At 40.1% G+C, this 16,071-nt stretch overlaps 1 protein-coding gene and 1 long non-coding RNA gene across 7 annotated transcripts in view; one reads left to right on the forward strand and one right to left on the reverse strand.

The window, feature by feature from the left end:
• Nucleotides 1-332: 332 nt before the first annotated feature.
• The window catches only part of LOC135246994 (zinc-binding protein A33-like), a 41,421-nt gene continuing 25,682 nt past the window's right edge, over nucleotides 333-16,071 (reverse strand). For 2 of the 6 annotated variants that reach the window (XM_064320280.1, XM_064320278.1), the window contains exons 3-6: nucleotides 6,405-6,635; nucleotides 5,784-5,806; nucleotides 5,579-5,697; nucleotides 715-3,020 (exon numbers count right to left, since the gene is read on the reverse strand). In XM_064320280.1, the coding sequence (XP_064176350.1) occupies nucleotides 2,464-3,020; nucleotides 5,579-5,697; nucleotides 5,784-5,806; nucleotides 6,405-6,635 (930 nt within the window). In that variant the 3' untranslated portion in view covers nucleotides 715-2,463. Of the gene's footprint in view, nucleotides 582-714; nucleotides 3,021-5,578; nucleotides 5,698-5,783; nucleotides 5,807-6,404; nucleotides 6,636-6,797; nucleotides 6,894-16,071 lie in introns of those variants that run through there. The other 4 variants (XM_064320279.1, XM_064320277.1, XM_064320274.1 and 1 more) reach the window with 4 other exon arrangements.
• LOC135246996 (uncharacterized) lies at nucleotides 8,598-13,735 on the forward strand. Its single transcript, XR_010328054.1, has 3 exons — nucleotides 8,598-8,736; nucleotides 8,938-12,316; nucleotides 12,744-13,735. It is a non-coding gene; the product is annotated as an uncharacterized LOC135246996 (long non-coding RNA).

Genomic DNA, 16,071 nt, shown 5'->3' on the forward strand with positions numbered 1-16,071 from the left:
AACAATATTTTTAAAATATATATTATCAATCTCTTGGCTGTATTTTGTGACCAATTTAATGCTACCTTGGTGAATAATATCACTTCTATAAAAGTTATGAAAACATAAACATTTCTCTGTGATTCCAAACTTTTGAACAGTAATACGCATCCATCCATTTTCTATACCCGCTTATCCTGGGAAGGGTCACGGGGGGTTCTGGAGCCTATCCCAGCATGCATTGCGCGAGAGGCCGGAATAAACCCTGGACAGGTTATCAATCTATCGCAGGGCAAACACACCATTCACACACACCATTCACGCACTCATACCTATGGGCAATTTAGTCTCCAAAATAGGTCTACCTGCATGTCTTTGGACAGTGGGTGGAAAGCTACACAGAGAAGGGGAGAACATGCAAACTCCACACAGAAAGGTTAAGGCTTTGAACTCAGGACCTTCTTGCTGTGAGGCGACAGTGCTACCCACTGTACCACCTTGCCACCTGGTAGATGTGAAATTTAAGGTATGTTGCTTGTACATAAATGTTTTTGTTACAGTGTTTGTCACCCTAAATATCATATATCATAAATTTCATATTTCTTTCAGAATATGTTGCTGAAAAGTCTTCTATGAATATATGTCACCCAGGGCAAACTACCACACTGCCCACTTGACTCCCCACCTTCCCCAAGTATCCCCCAGCACACCAATACAGAACCTAGACACAGTATGTAAAAGCAGTGATTTATATATTTATTCAAATAATACAGACTAACACAAATAGCAACATGTTTAATTGTTTTCTACTTCCCAAGATTCATTTAATTAACAAAAAATAAAGGTAATATATGCAGCTAAGAGGCATTTGTCCATTTACTAAAGGTATCACATTAGCTTTCTGGGCCTTCTCACACAGGAAGAAAAAGTGCAGTTATCTGCTGTCTCCATTGTCTCCACTGTACTGTATGTTCTGAGAGAGCGTTTAGTGTCCATGTGTGAGTGAACGTTCTCACAGGATGAACTCCAGAAAAGGCGCTGGGTGCACAGAGATGATAATGTGCCAACAATTTGAATTCATGCCAGAATTTAGAAAATATTGAAATATTATTTTAAAGAAAAATATTCATATTTTTATTTTGAAAATTTCATTTGAAAATACTTATTACTAAATAAGTATTTTAAAATTAAAATAAGTATACTAAAATTACTTAATATTCTTTAAAATAATTATGTTGTTTTTACACATTGGAATCCTTTTTTGTGATTTAAATTCTCTAACACGATATGATGAAAGAAAATGCTATCAAATCCACATTTGTCACAATAAACTTCACAGTAAACCCTGGCCTAAACCCCCACAAGGGCAAACCTAGAGAGAAGGTGGCAAAGAAAAACTCCCTGGGTGGGACACATAGTGATGCTATGAGAGATAAAATCAAAGAAAGCTTTGTGATTACTTGCCAATGGCAATAATTTCATTATGCTTTATTATTGGAATAATTCTCATGTGATAATTATCAATCAAGGAAAAGGGATGAAAAGAGTTTTAGAATAACAGCAGGTTTGCAGGTGAGGCTACTGACGGCTCAGATGTAAATCCTGCAGCATGGAGCAGACAGGGTGAATTGCAAAGTAAAATCTGAAAAGAGCACAGGAGACTGATGGAATTGAACTAACAAGAGCTCATGATACTCACATTTCAAGTTTGTACATAACCTTAAAAACCCAACTAGACAGGAATGACATCAATCCGGTATTTGATTGACATCAATCATGCCTTTGATTTAACCACAAGAGTGCATCTGTTTTATGCATAAACATATGAAATAAAGTTTTGTCTAATGATTCAGATCAAAGGAAAACCAAAAAGATACTGCTTGCCTGTACTTGTACAAATGCATGTTCAGTTCATAAAATAATAATGAAGAAAAAATTATAGTACCCTATCTGTGTGAAGAAATGTGGTTCTTTGTAAAGTTACATTTATAGTTCCAAAGTTTAGATCAATAACATTTTATATTAAGAAAAAAAATAGGCTCTGTTACTGCAGGAAACATACTGGTCAAAGCAAGGCGGGTCAATTACAACAGAGTGCTGTTCAAGCACCAGTTTTATACCCCTCTACCAGAGCAAAATGTACCGACAAGGTAACCAAACGGTTATTGTTACCTCTGTATGCATGCCTGCTCTTTTCTAATAGGCTATTAAAACACCCCCCTTTATACTTCCATGTCTCCGGTAGCTCCATCCTAAATCAACATTCATGCATACTGAGGCCTATCACACTGACCAAATGTGACAGGCCTCTGTGCGTGTGCCTCCCATTTGGTTCTGGTAGGCCATCAACCAGCCCCCTTTGATCAGTTCACATGTCTAGTCTGCCCCAGATCAAGTCAATAACCAGGCATGCTGAGGCTGATTAGAAACAACCAAAATTCCTACACCTGTTCTTTGTTCAAAAAAGAATAGAAAAGAAAATGCTCACTGGGATGACATCACTGTCACGGAAACTTTAACTGGGCATATTTGCAGAGGTCCTTCGTTCCTACCATCATTGTTCACACAGGGAGAGAAGTATGGGAACACTCTCTCAGTAAAGGTGTCTATAAAAGTGTAGATGAGTGACATGTCACTGGAGTCGAAGAAGGACACCTCCCCCCTGTCATAGTCCAGCTGCACTCTGATGCTCTGGGGTTTCCTCCTCAGTGTGAGGTCAGCAGCTCCAGCTGCTCTGTACTTATCACCATTCCTCAGCGCTAAGAGCCAGAATCCTGTCTCTGGGCTGCATGTTATACCTCCCTTCCTACTGATGGACTCTTTCACCACTCCTATAATCCAGGCAGATTTATTCCCAACCTTCACCTCCCAGCTGTGTGTCCCTGAGGTAAACCCCTCAGATCCCAGCACAAACACACAGGGTTTAAACCTCTCTGGGTTGTCAGGACATTTCTGCGCTGTACCTGTGTCTCTCACAGTGGTCAGATCATCAGAGAGAGAGAGCCAGGGGGCTGCAGTGTTGGGGTCCAGCACCACAGGAGCTGAAATTTCAAGAGGAAAGATATTCAAAAGTCGGAGAAAAGAGAAACATTTCAAATACTCTTTTTAGATTAGGTCACATACAAAGGAAATATACAAATAATAAGAAATATGGATTTGGATGGCAGGTATGCCATCCTGCTAAGTCACACCTTGGCAGGGCAGCGTGCCCCATACAAATACAGCACTGAGAGTTTGGCACTTTGAGGGCTCCCTAAAGAAATAACCACAATGACCACAAACTCTCAGCCCTTAAAAACTTTCATTTCTGTACCTTCTAACACCCAAACCTAGAGGATTTTGCGTTTTTTCCTTCTTTTTCCTGCCTGATTACATTATCCCAAATACTCCAGGCCGAAATAGAATATATGTCTCCCTATTGGACATATATAGAAGTGCACTCATTTGAAACAGCAACAGAGGCGGACACGGTGGCACAGTGGTTAGCGCTGTCGCCTCACAGCAAGGTTATGTGTCCGAATCTCCGCTTGGGGCCTTTCTGTGCGGAGTTCGCATGTTCTCCCCGTGTTCGCGTGGGTTTACTCCTGCAGTTGCCCTTGACCAAGGCACTGGCCTCAGAACTGGAGTTGGTCCCTGGACGCTGCACTGTGGGTGCCCACTGCTCCTAAGTAACTAGGATGGGTCAAAATGCAGAGGACAAATTACCCCACGGGGTTCAATAAAGTATATCTATCTATCTATCTATATATATATTCTTCACTAGTAGCTTCCCGGGGAGCACATCTACCTATGACACTTTTGGATGAGCGACAGGCTGCGTTCAAACCCCACCTCGGACTCATAAAAACCTCTCACTCAAACTAAAAATAAAACACTGAAACTATATTTTTGCATCTCAATAATCTTTGTGGGAAAGTAATTTATATTATTATGTATACGACTACAGAATAAATATACCCACGCTTTACACAGTTCCGCCTGCTGGTATTTTGACTGAGTTTAATGTTAGCTACCTATCAGCGTTGCATTGCGGTCCGGTAGGTAATATTATCGGTCATATAGAAACTGACACAGGATAATGACTTCTTCACGGCATGTATATCTATTTTCTTAAAAAGTGACAATGTCAAATACATCGCTCTGCCATATCTACTGTTCAATACTTTTTAACTAGGCTACCATGACTACACTGCAACACCACTTTTTTAATTTTCAAGTTAGCTAGCTCTATATATCCTCTACTGACATACAAAAAATTTTAAGTTATGTACAATAGCCCATTACAAACGCTTCCATTGAAAAATATGAAATACACTTTCATTTATTTGTCATTCATTTTAAAGGGAAAATGATTGAATCCATATGCGTTTCTGTCAGCTAGAATGTGTGTTTAAATGCATGTGTATGTGTATGCATGTCTCTCAACCAACATTTACATTAATTACTATTATCACTAACTGGTAACAAACACAGTACAAAGAAATGATATCTGAAGAAAAACACACTTTCAACATACAAAAAATGCCCAGGTACTCACATACAAAGCACTGTCTATAAATCATCATTCAAATCTATACCTATCATTAGGAGTATTGGTATCAAAATTGCACCAAGTTACATGAAACAATATTGGTCATTTTAGCTCACACAAATTAAGCTGTATTCCAAAGCAATGCTGCTACCTATCCATCCATCCATTATCTACACCTGCTTATCCTGAGCAGGGTCGCGAGAGTTGCTGGAGCCAGTCCCAGCATGCATTGGTTGAGAGGCAGGAATACACCCTGGTCAGGCTACCAATCTATCGCAGGGGACACACACCATTCACTCACACTTATGGGAAATTTATGGTCTCCAATCGGCCTACCTGCATGTGTTTGGACTAGGGGAGGAAACCCACACGGACGCGACGAAGAACATGCAAACTCCAAGCAGAGATTCAAACCCAACCTTCCTGTTGTGAGGCGACAGTTCTACCCACAGGACCACCTAAATTATTTAAGTAACTTGGCCCTGTGTCATTTCATATTACCATTTGAAGGGAATGTGGTCATTCAAACTTTTAAGTGTCACATCAAAGTATCACATAAAAAATGTTTAATTTGTCTTAGCTAAGATAGCCAATCTTGTTTATTGTAACTTGGTCTAATTTTGATATCATTACTTCTAATGGCAGGCCTAGATTTTGCAAGTCTTAATGACTTATAGTGCTTTGTATGTGTGAGTAACTTGCCATTTTTGTACATTGTACATTATATATACTGTAGTTAAAGTGATTCATACTTTAAACATGAAATGAATATGAAAATGAATAAATCAACTAACACATTTCAAAATTCAATTCACACAGCTAAAAAAACATTATTAATTAGGTTTTATATATAATGCTAATTCTGTGTTTGCCTGGGTTCTAATTTCAAATTGAGAGAAGAGCAATGCACCCCATGAGACCTTCCTAAACTTGGAGGGAACTGAGACTGGGTGACTCTGTATTGTTTATCTTTAGCACCATTTCAGAATACAGCTTGTTTCTTCAGATTCCTCTGTTCATTAAATACATGCAAAAAACATAATTTCACCGGCTGCCCCAGATACTCACTGTACTGCACCATCTCCAGAATTTTCTCCCAGACTCTGAACTTCAGGTTGCCCAGGTGTTTGGCCACATCTACCAGTGCCCCTGAGAGCAGCTCTGGATCCTGCAGTGTGCACTGGGCTCTGTAATGACAAGCAGGAGTCACTCAGGCTTCAGGGTTTGAAGTAACTTAAACAGACAAGATGAAATTAGGTGAGAGTCCACATACCTTTCCTTGATGTTCTTGTAGCTCTGAAAAAACACATAATAACAGCATAATCGTGATAAAGATGTATCCATGACAGGTAACAACAAGTGAAAAACAAGAGCCATGCTAATGAAAGTGATGTAGATTATAACAGTAAGCACATATGAATGAAGGTACTGTACCGTTCAGGTAACTGCCAAAATAAAGGGAACACTGTCTCTTGACTTTTTAAAGCGTTTTTGTGACAGTTCTCTGTAAAAAGAACTATACAAATAAAATTGAATTGAATTGAACTTGAGTAAATGAGGGACATATACAGCATGTTGAAAGTGGAGCTTCCACAAAGGTGTGGTTCCTGACAAAAACAATGAACATCCCAGCATGCTCACAATTGTGTATAAAAGGCCTATTTCACACCAAGTCTGATTTTGTCACACACAAAAATACATGACATTTTAATATGAGCAGATGCATCTCAATGAACTCTTGCACTCTGAGTCTAACACTGTCATATTAGGCTACTGTGACATTAATGAAGAACAAGGTAACTTTGGAATGCTGCCAAATACTGTCAAAAACCACAAACCAGCACATTAAAATAAATGTTTGTTGAGTTTTAATGACAGTGAATCATGCCCCTACCTTTAAAAAGGAGATATCTTCAGTGTCCATGGCCTTCTCTATAGCTGTGATTTTGTCTGTAAGAGTGGATATGTGCCCTGTGATGTTTTCTATCTTCTCCTTCATTATCTGACTCTTCTGCTTCTCTTCCTCCATCAGAGCAGCTAGTCTGGCCTCCTCTTCCTCTCGCAGGAACTGGTGGAGCTTCTCAAACTCTGCCTTTATCTGCCTCTCTGTGTGCTGGACCTGACTCTGCAATTCAAACACACTATTTTAAACTTGAATAGTGTAACTATGTTTTGTTATTTATATATGGAAGCCAGTGTGTTTGTTATGCCCGTCACACACAATAGCCACAGATAATGTTTTTGTATTTTTGTGTTGCAGAAAAGTATTACTAATTACTTTACTCACCCTGATGTGCGTTGATGTTGTTTTACATTCTTGTTCAACCTCAGTAAACCTCTTCAGTTTTTCTTTAATAAGATTAAGTGCAGGCTTGAGTTCCTCCTGGAGTGAATGGAACCAATTATCACTTACAGAAAGACACAAATTGCACAGTAATACCTCTGCTGGTATATAAGCAATGATCAGCATAACTTATTTAGTACATGAGAAATGTAGTAAGGAAAATAGCCCTGCTACAACTCAAGTAAAAGTCAGTGAAATATACTTATAGCACATCATAACGTTCCATGTTGTTATGTGTTTTCAGTAAACCAGTCAAATTTTACAGCATATACAGGATGATTACAAAATAACTTTCAATGGGTTGTACTTCGTAAAATGTATCGCAGACTGTAATAAATAAATACATTGCATTTATACATTTTTTTAACTTATTGTTACAAGATTTTCTTGTGCATATGTATAGCTTGTCTCCACCAGTCATTGAGGATTTCTGTACATCCTGGTTGTTGCTCCATTCTCTCCCAACCATATAACAGTTTACAAATAACAGTAGTTTTATTAGGTCTTGACCATTATTATGTTAAAGGTCATGTGTGATATCTCTATTTGTCCTGTCAGTACATATAATTTGACACATTCTTGCAACATAATTCTACGATCACTCTGTGTATTTCAGTATTGATGTTTGGAGCCATATTCTCTGTAAAAGGCCCCCAAGCACAACTGTCAATCAAGAGTAACCATGCTTGCGTTTTATTCATAAAGCCCTACACTGAAAGTCTAATATACATGCTGTTTTAATGCTTGTAAATACACTTTCAGATACAGTGCTGCCTCTTCCTGCTTTTGACTGATCAGCAGGTTTGTTCCTGTTGCTGCCTTTGCGAGTGGAAGTGGAGGCCAGACTGACTGTATTTACAAGACCTCATACCACAGCCGTCCGTCAGAACTGAATGTTTTACACAGAGATATTTTACTCATAATTGATTGTCTTGAAAACATGAAATACGTTATATTCAAAATAGAATACCTTCAGTTCTAGTACAGCCTCTTCCACTGGACAGACTGGGTGATTTTTGTGATTTTTTGAAGTCTGACAGACGAGACAGACAGGCTCTTTGTCATGTTTGCAGAATAATAGAAGTTTCTCCCCATGAAGACTGCAGCGAACATCACTATTGTCGGTAGTTTTTCTCTCAGTCTTCTGCTTTAAGTAGGACTCCACAATGCTTCTTAAGGCCAGGTTTGGCAGAGGATCATCCATAGAGGCCTTTCTCCTGCAGATGGGACACTCCCGAGAGCGCTTCTCTTTCCAGTACTGCTTCAGACACACTCCACAGAAGCTGTGGCTGCATTTCAGGACAACAGGCTCTTTAAAAATATCACAACATACAGAACAACAGAGCTCGTCCTCAAGAACCAAAGCTTTAGCCTCCATTTTACAGACTCCGTCTGTCAGTCTGATATTTTCACTTTCGCTGAACTTTGGACAGAACACACCGCATGTCGTTCAAAACTGGATATGGTGAAACAAGTGTATAAAAATACTGTTAAATTGATGCGGAGAATGTACACTTTAATCACATGGAAATTTGATTTCAAACATAGAATTCTGGTGGAGTACAGAGCCAGATTAAGAAACATAATGGAGCTGACTGTATTTACATATTGTAGTGATTATTTTTCATTTCTGTACATCTGTCAGCTTTGTGCTTGCTTCTGTGTTATGTTTGTGTCCTTCCATCTTTCTATGACCGGCTGCTCTGTATAAGAACTACCATAAGCCTGCAAATTGGTAATCACTTATGTGTTCAAAAAGGACATTTGATTAGCAGGTATAATAGTGATATTGATAATTCTCTCTCGCTGTCTCCCTCTCACAGGGGAAAGTGCGACACACTACCTCGTGAAGAACACAATAAGAACCTTCAAGGAACTGGGGGTAAGATAAATGTGTCTGCCAAGCCTTCGCTGAACTTTTCAGCCAGTCTATTCTTCTACTGGCCCCGTTTTTATGAAACTTGTCAAACAAGTTTACCCCCCTCAGCTGAGCTAAGCAGATGGGAGTTAACCATTCCTTATGTGGTTGTTGAGCCCTGTGAAGGAGGAGGAGACTAGCGTAACCCCACCCCCTGTCCTGCAGGTCCTGAAAGAGAGCCGCGAGAAGAAAGTCACGCTGCTGGAGGTCAGCAGCACCTTCCTACCTCAAGCAAACAGAACAAAGCTCCTTCAGTACATCCTGGGTTTCAGCCTCTTGTAAAGCGTGACACACACACACACGCACGCGCACACACACGCAAATATGCGCACATGCAAGTACACAAACACACAAATACTCTGCAAAAAGGGCTTTTGCTGGCTAGTTAAAAAAAGGTGCTATTCTATGGCAAAGCTTTACCAGGAAGTGCCTTCATAAAATGAACTTACGGGATAATAGGCTTCTCTTCAGTCTTCCTCCGGATTAGACATTTAACACGTGACGTGCAGCTAATCGCTCAGAGCAGTGCTTGTGCACCACCCGTAATACCTGAATGTACATTTGAGCGTTTTCGCCAGTGAAAGCCCTAGCTTTTAATCACTTTTTTTGTTTTAGCCATGAGAATGGGGTTTTATTCATCTCTGCTGTTTGTCCTCGCTCAATAGGGCACGGATGTCATGCTTTGCACCCAGCAGGTTTCCTTCGCTGTGTCAAAAAAGTGAGGTGAGACCGCAGATACACCACCGTCGGGAGATGATCGTGACGGTTACGAATGGTGATAATGAACGGCGATTATCAAGGGCATTTTATTCTGTTTGCTTTTGAAGCATGTGTCTAGGGGAGTAAAACAAAGTGCTTAAGGCTTAAGGATTTCCAGTATCGTGGAAACTCCAGGAACTGTAAGGCAGACGCTAAATTTGAGGTCATCTCACTCTCTGAGACGCTACATTGTGTCTTGTGAGAGACTAGCTTTGCTTTCTGAGAATTAGACAAAGAGTTCTAGATATTGTACTTGCCCACGTGGTATTAGATTCAGTTTGTGGCTGGGATATTAATGTGGTGACATCAGCTGCAGAGCAAATATGGTATTCTCAGTGATCTGTAGAATTGTCCATTGAAGAAAACATTCAAGTTTGACTGCGCTATCCCATTATTTCTACCCGTCTGTCGAGTGATGTCATTATAGTTAACACCCAAATAATGCATTACATTCAGTCAACCTTGCCACAGTGTTACATAAACAATGTGTGTTGTTTGGGTGTACTTTCTATCAGTGGTACAGCAGTACAAAAACAATGTGAGTTTGTTATATGGTGGTGCATTCTGTCAATGTTGCTACAATGTTACCTAAACGATGTAAGTGTGCAGATCAGATTTATATTCTGTCAGCTTTGCTACAATGCTGTGTAACCACCCAAACAGTTGTACAATGCCGTTGGGTGTGACCTGTTAGCATTTCTCAGCAAGTGCAAAATGTGTAGGTTTCCATTGAACAGTCAATGTTGTGGTTCCTTTGTATGTTTGAGAAGAGCGTGTTAGCAGCGTTGGGATTTCTTTTCCAGTTTTAAATGTGTCAGAGTAGCCTTACTGCGCTTCACTGTTGCATTAAACATTCTGTAGCTCCTGAAGATGGATGGAATCGCTGAGAAAAGTCTAAACTTAACCCACAGCTTTCTGTCTTTTCATTTTGCACTGTATACTACGAGTTAAGTGTAGTACTCTTTGATTGGTCAAAGTGTGAAAGGGAAGACTACAGGCGGACATAAGGCGGACTGAAGCAAGTCATTTGATAAACTTGGCATAGCCTCGTGTTGCTTAAGGCGGGCTAAAACTCCCATGAATGTGAAGTTTGAAGATGCACATTGTCCACATAAGTACAACTTGTAGGAGGGCATCAGCGCCACACAGTGAGGAGCCAGATGGTCAAAATTTTAAAACGTAGCCCCCTTTTTGTGTCCAAAAGAAAAAAGTTATGTGTTATATTTTGTAACATTGCTGTTGCAATTTCGTTTCAGTTATCACCACAACCGTGTAAGCTATGGTAAACCTAGGTTACCCTCAGCTAACCCTAACTTGAAAATAGGTAGTAAATCATTAGAATAATTGGATTGGATGAAGTGTACATTTGAATGTCGTAGATGTGCCTGTGTAGTCATTAGTGATCTGTGAAAATACTATTTTTTTCCCCTTACATCTATTTCACTAAATTATGTCAGTAAAGGTTTGAGGCAACATGGAAACTTGCAGTTTCAATAACGATAATTGTTATGCATAATGATAATAATGAAAATTATTACACATAATATGTTTAACCACATGTTGACTCTCGGTTGCAAAAAGAGATGTGAAAATAGATTTTTTTTCCCCCCCTGTTTCCCAGCTTGCTTCAGTAGGAAGGCTGTGATAGGCTTTTGGTTGGTTTAATGTTTGATTTTTTTTTTTTTTTAAACACAATAAACTGTAGGAATACAATGCCCATAGGATCCTGCAGGAAAAAAAAAATTGTGATTGAGCGAGGTTTGTCCTATGACATATGCCTGCATTTATGTTTAGTACTGTGAAATCCATTAAATATTCAAAAAGAGTTTTCAGTACTGATGTCCTTCGTTGACAATAGCCCGCATTTACAAAGGACTTTACTTTGTCATTGAAGTGGGCCTGATTGGAAGTCACTAAAATCTGGACCTCACAATAGTGATTCCTTGAGCACAATACCCAATAAGCCCCCACCTGGGTTACAAACATGTTTGTGTTTGTAAAACAGGAACCCATTCTTCCATATTTTACCCTTAGATAGAAGAGTAGGTTTTTGGAATGCTTTCTGCAGAATTATAAAACAGTGTTCTAGAACTCCATTGCTTTCAATAACCACTAACAGTTGTTACATCAGCTATAGAATGTTTTTGATCTCACACCTTAGAATTTACACCAAGCCATAGTGCAACAAAAACTATAAACTCGTTAGCTTTCGCCACTTGGTCTTGTCCCTGAAAATGTTGTGAGAGTAAGTCCATTAGGTTTCCAAAGGCTACCAATTTAGTTCCACTGCACCAAGTGCCCAAATGCTACCTGTTGTCACCAGTGAGAGCCATGCTAATCCTCTAGTTGCAGGTAGTGCATGGAGTACACCTGTAGTGTGTGGCAAAATCTCTGGCTTGTGCAAAAGCTTCAACTGCAGTTGTTCTTGCTAGGGGTACAGGTGACCGCACATGGTTGGGGGTCACAACTGGAAATTGATTACAGATTGAAACTGGGAGTAACATTGGTCTGTGTGGGAGGGTTTCTGATAATTGGTATGCCTGGAGAGCATGAGCTTACCATAGCAATGTGTTATCCCATACTCGCATTGTTGTCTAAGGGAAGGGTTGGTTTTGGTTTGATGAATGGTACTCAAGTTACTGATGCTATGCAACCTATATCCATCATGCAAATCATTTCTGCGAACTAATCCATCTTATCTCAGCAAAATGATGAGCGTGCGCGTCCTCTTGACTTCTAGCATAGTCTGCTGTTAACGTATGGAACTGTTGTGTGGATCCTGGGTGTAGACTGGATGGATGCTAGGTAGAGACTAGATAGATGACCAGTTGCGGTTTCTAGTCCTCCACAAACAGCCGTTGTTTTTACTGTCCAGTTCACTGCAGTACCGAATGCCACTGAATCTATTAAACTCAGGTTTGGGGCATTATCAGGGTTAAACTAACCACACCAGTCCCAGGAAGAAGAGGGCAGAGGAACTCCCGTGCATTTAATTTTAAAAAATGTGCGTGAGCATAGCTAGCAGCAGAGCACTAAAGCCGTTCCTGCTGAACGATGAAAGAGACGCGCTCTCTTTGCGCTTGAGCCACCGAGTCAGAAACGGGCTTCTGCCGCCGCGTCTCTGAAGCCGCTTTTACGAACATCCGGCAGCGCAGACGAACGGTCCCTGTGAAGCTCGCCGATCCGGCCGAAAACCAAACTAACAAATCCAGCTCCGCAGAAGAACTTCACCACATCCTTGAAACTTTGAACAGGGCAGGTTTATTTCCCCTCACGGACATACGGCCTGATTTATTGACACCTTTAGCAAAACCAACAACGCAACCAGTGATTGGTCATGGCATTTGTTTTGCGCCAATCAATGGTTGTGTTATTCATTTTGCGAGTGCTAAAATGTTTTGCACTTGCTGAAGGTTTCAGTAAGTCAGGCCCATACTGGCTGGCTGAGAGCTGGATTGATGGAGTGAGTTGAACACTCGGCAGAGGGGTGTGATATTACTGATCAAGCACGGGGGAGCGGTCAATTAAACAAACTTTGGAAAAAAATACACTCGTCTGCGTATTTGCTGAAGGGACCTTTCTTGTCAACAGGCACGAAAAAAAAAACAACTGCAGTGCTCATCTTGTTTCCTTATGTAATTATTCTTGCACTTAAAATTAAAAAGACAAAGCAATAATGAACTGTGTCCTTTTCTTATAGCACAGACTCCAAACGCATCATGCATACACATGCTTTCGGCCTATTATGCACACACACACACAAATTAAATAGCACACACACATGCACATGCACTCACTGAACACACTCTAAACTGTAGGCAAATAATGTATGATGTAGTTAGTAAGTTGAAAAAGTCATTTTAATTTTGAGCTGAAAGGTTAGTGTGTGCTAAATGGCATTCTCTGGCAGCACATGTGACCAATCCAGTCTCTCGTCATGTAAAGAGCTCTGGTCACAGTGAACGCGAGTCGCCCTGAAAACAATGATGTGTTCATTCATGCAGTCAATTGTTGTTACATTACATTCTATTATTTTAATCTTCAGAAAATGAACTGCTGTGTCAATGTTACCTTTTCTCTGCATGGTTAAAAAAAAGCGCTGTAAGGTAACCCTGAAACAAAAAGAGCTGTACCTCTGATTACAGAATCATGGTGACGCACATGTATGTTTTTGTTTGGTTTTGTTTTAAATGGGTTTATTCATTTATCTGCAGGTTTTGTTTACTGTAAATGCATTGCTTCATTGTCATTTTCACCAGTTGTAGTTTAACGCAATGTTTTAGCACACTTATGAGGATTGTTTTGTTTTTAAATAAATTCATGTTGGAGAGACAACAAGGCCTGGCTGTGACTTTCTTCCACTGTATTATTTTTAGGACACCGTGTTGATTTCGTCATGAAGTTCATGGAAGTCTGCTATCAGACCCTAAAGGAAAACAGACTGTTTACTGTGCTGACAGGGAGTCAGCAATTGTGACTAGGAGATTTTTGTCAGTTGCCAAACATCCAAGTGGGTCAGAATTATGTAAAACTTAGGTTCTTCATAATACAGTGTAATCATGTTTTCTGTTGTTGTGAAGCCAATGTCATGGGGAACAAGTTGGGTGTCTCGGCTGCAAAGGTTATGCCAGTGTGGGATTCATTGTTGTACTATTTTGTCTGTGTCTATATATATAAGGAGAGAGGTGCAGGTTCCAAGAGACTTGGCAGCTCAGTCTCGTACGCATCACGAGTATAGCCATTTCACCACTCACATTTCGCACCATTATATATTGTCATTATTACTGAACAATAAACTGCATTCATTTTAACCTGGCATTCCTCGTTGACACTGCACACCTAATATACACATGGGACTCAGGATATCTGCACCCCGTAGTCACTCACCTATACACTAGTGTTGTAGCAGGATACACAATTGTATTTATGCAGGCTACACTATTCATATCTACCAAGTTAGACGCATGGAACTGGGGCCACTCTACTGGTGGTCAGTAGTCTCCACCGTCTGGGCATAATTGTTAGCACAGAGGACAGGTTAAAACACTTTGTTGTCACTATGAGTCAGATAATCAAGATAACATAAAATTAATCCCATTCCAGTATTGACTTTGATGTGACAATTTTTGGTTTCTTACAGCTGGTGACCTCCATGCACTGTTTGGTGTATGTGAGGGGTTTCTTGCAGTTTAAAGACAGACATCCAGATAGATCCAGTGGATCTTTACGTCCCTCTGGTAAATATATATTTGTATGTAGACCTAATTTATATTTACATTACTATAGTAGTGTGTGTGCGTGCGTGCGTGGTTGTGTGTGAATAGACAATAGAAGACAATTGTAGATGTGGGCAGTTTTGAAGGAACCACCAGAGTTTATTTCTGTTTCTGTTCACTAATATTTATTCTGAAGCTCAATCTATAATGTTATATGTTACATTACTCTAATGTTACTGCTCCTGGCACCTAACATTAGCTTGCGTTTCCACAGCTAATGCGGTGAGTCGCCTCTTCAAATGTGTTAAACTACAGCGATGGGTCAAATAACATTACAACATAAACTATTGTGTTCTATTATATTTATATTATAATAATATTTAAATGGAAATAATTTAAAATATACTATGGAATACATAATGAGATCCTCATGAGAACTTACTATATGAGCCTTGAAGTTTCAGTCCATCATTTTTTCATATTTAAAAAAATGATATATTTGATACCTTCTCAAAGTGGCATTTTTGTAGCAATATCGATTCAGTGTGTTTGCGTTTGTAAATTGCTCTTCTGTATGCTGTTTTCCACTGGTTGTGTCAGGTGCAAAATTCTCGCTACGTATACAGATTTGATGATGCATGCACAGAACGTGCATGTGCTTAAAATCAGGGACCCTCCCCCAGGATCTATGCTATCTGTTCAAAGGAGAAGACTGAGAAAGAGAAGCACCGGCAGTGCAAAGTTTTTAAACAAAGCTGGCTGGGGTTGCATAGGCCTACACATTCAAAATGGCTGAAAAATCAATGGAAAGAACACCATCTTCAGATAATAACCCACTGTGGCAAACACGCCTGCCACAGGCCACCGAAGTGGCTTTCTTTGGGGCCCTCCAGCACAGAAACACAGGGAGAAGATGTTAAAACAGTCCACGTTTATTTGCAAGGGTCGGCAAGATGTTATAGCCGAGGAGCAGATGTTAACACACTGTCATGACAGAGAGGCTCCCCTGTGTGGGTGGGGATGGCAGATTTAACCTGTGCGCAGTGATTACCTCACTACGCACAGGTGCAGCCACTCCTGTTCCTGGGTCCAATTAGCCTGGCCAATTATCTAATTATTAACCAATTATCCAATTGGCCAGGTCTAATTAGCTTGACCCAGGCAGGTGTGGCTGCTTAAACCAGCCATCCCCACACCACACCCACCAGCTGAAGTGGCCAAAAAAATGGATACCCCCAACAATCAGAAGGCACAGTTCTAACAGCCTAACATCAGTACCGAATGTAACCTCCTGCTTTTCTTGCTTTTACGGAGTTGTGGATAA

The sequence above is a fragment of the Anguilla rostrata genome, unplaced genomic scaffold, assembly GCF_018555375.3.
Source record: "Anguilla rostrata isolate EN2019 unplaced genomic scaffold, ASM1855537v3 scaf1008, whole genome shotgun sequence".
Lineage (NCBI taxonomy): Eukaryota > Metazoa > Chordata > Actinopteri > Anguilliformes > Anguillidae > Anguilla > Anguilla rostrata.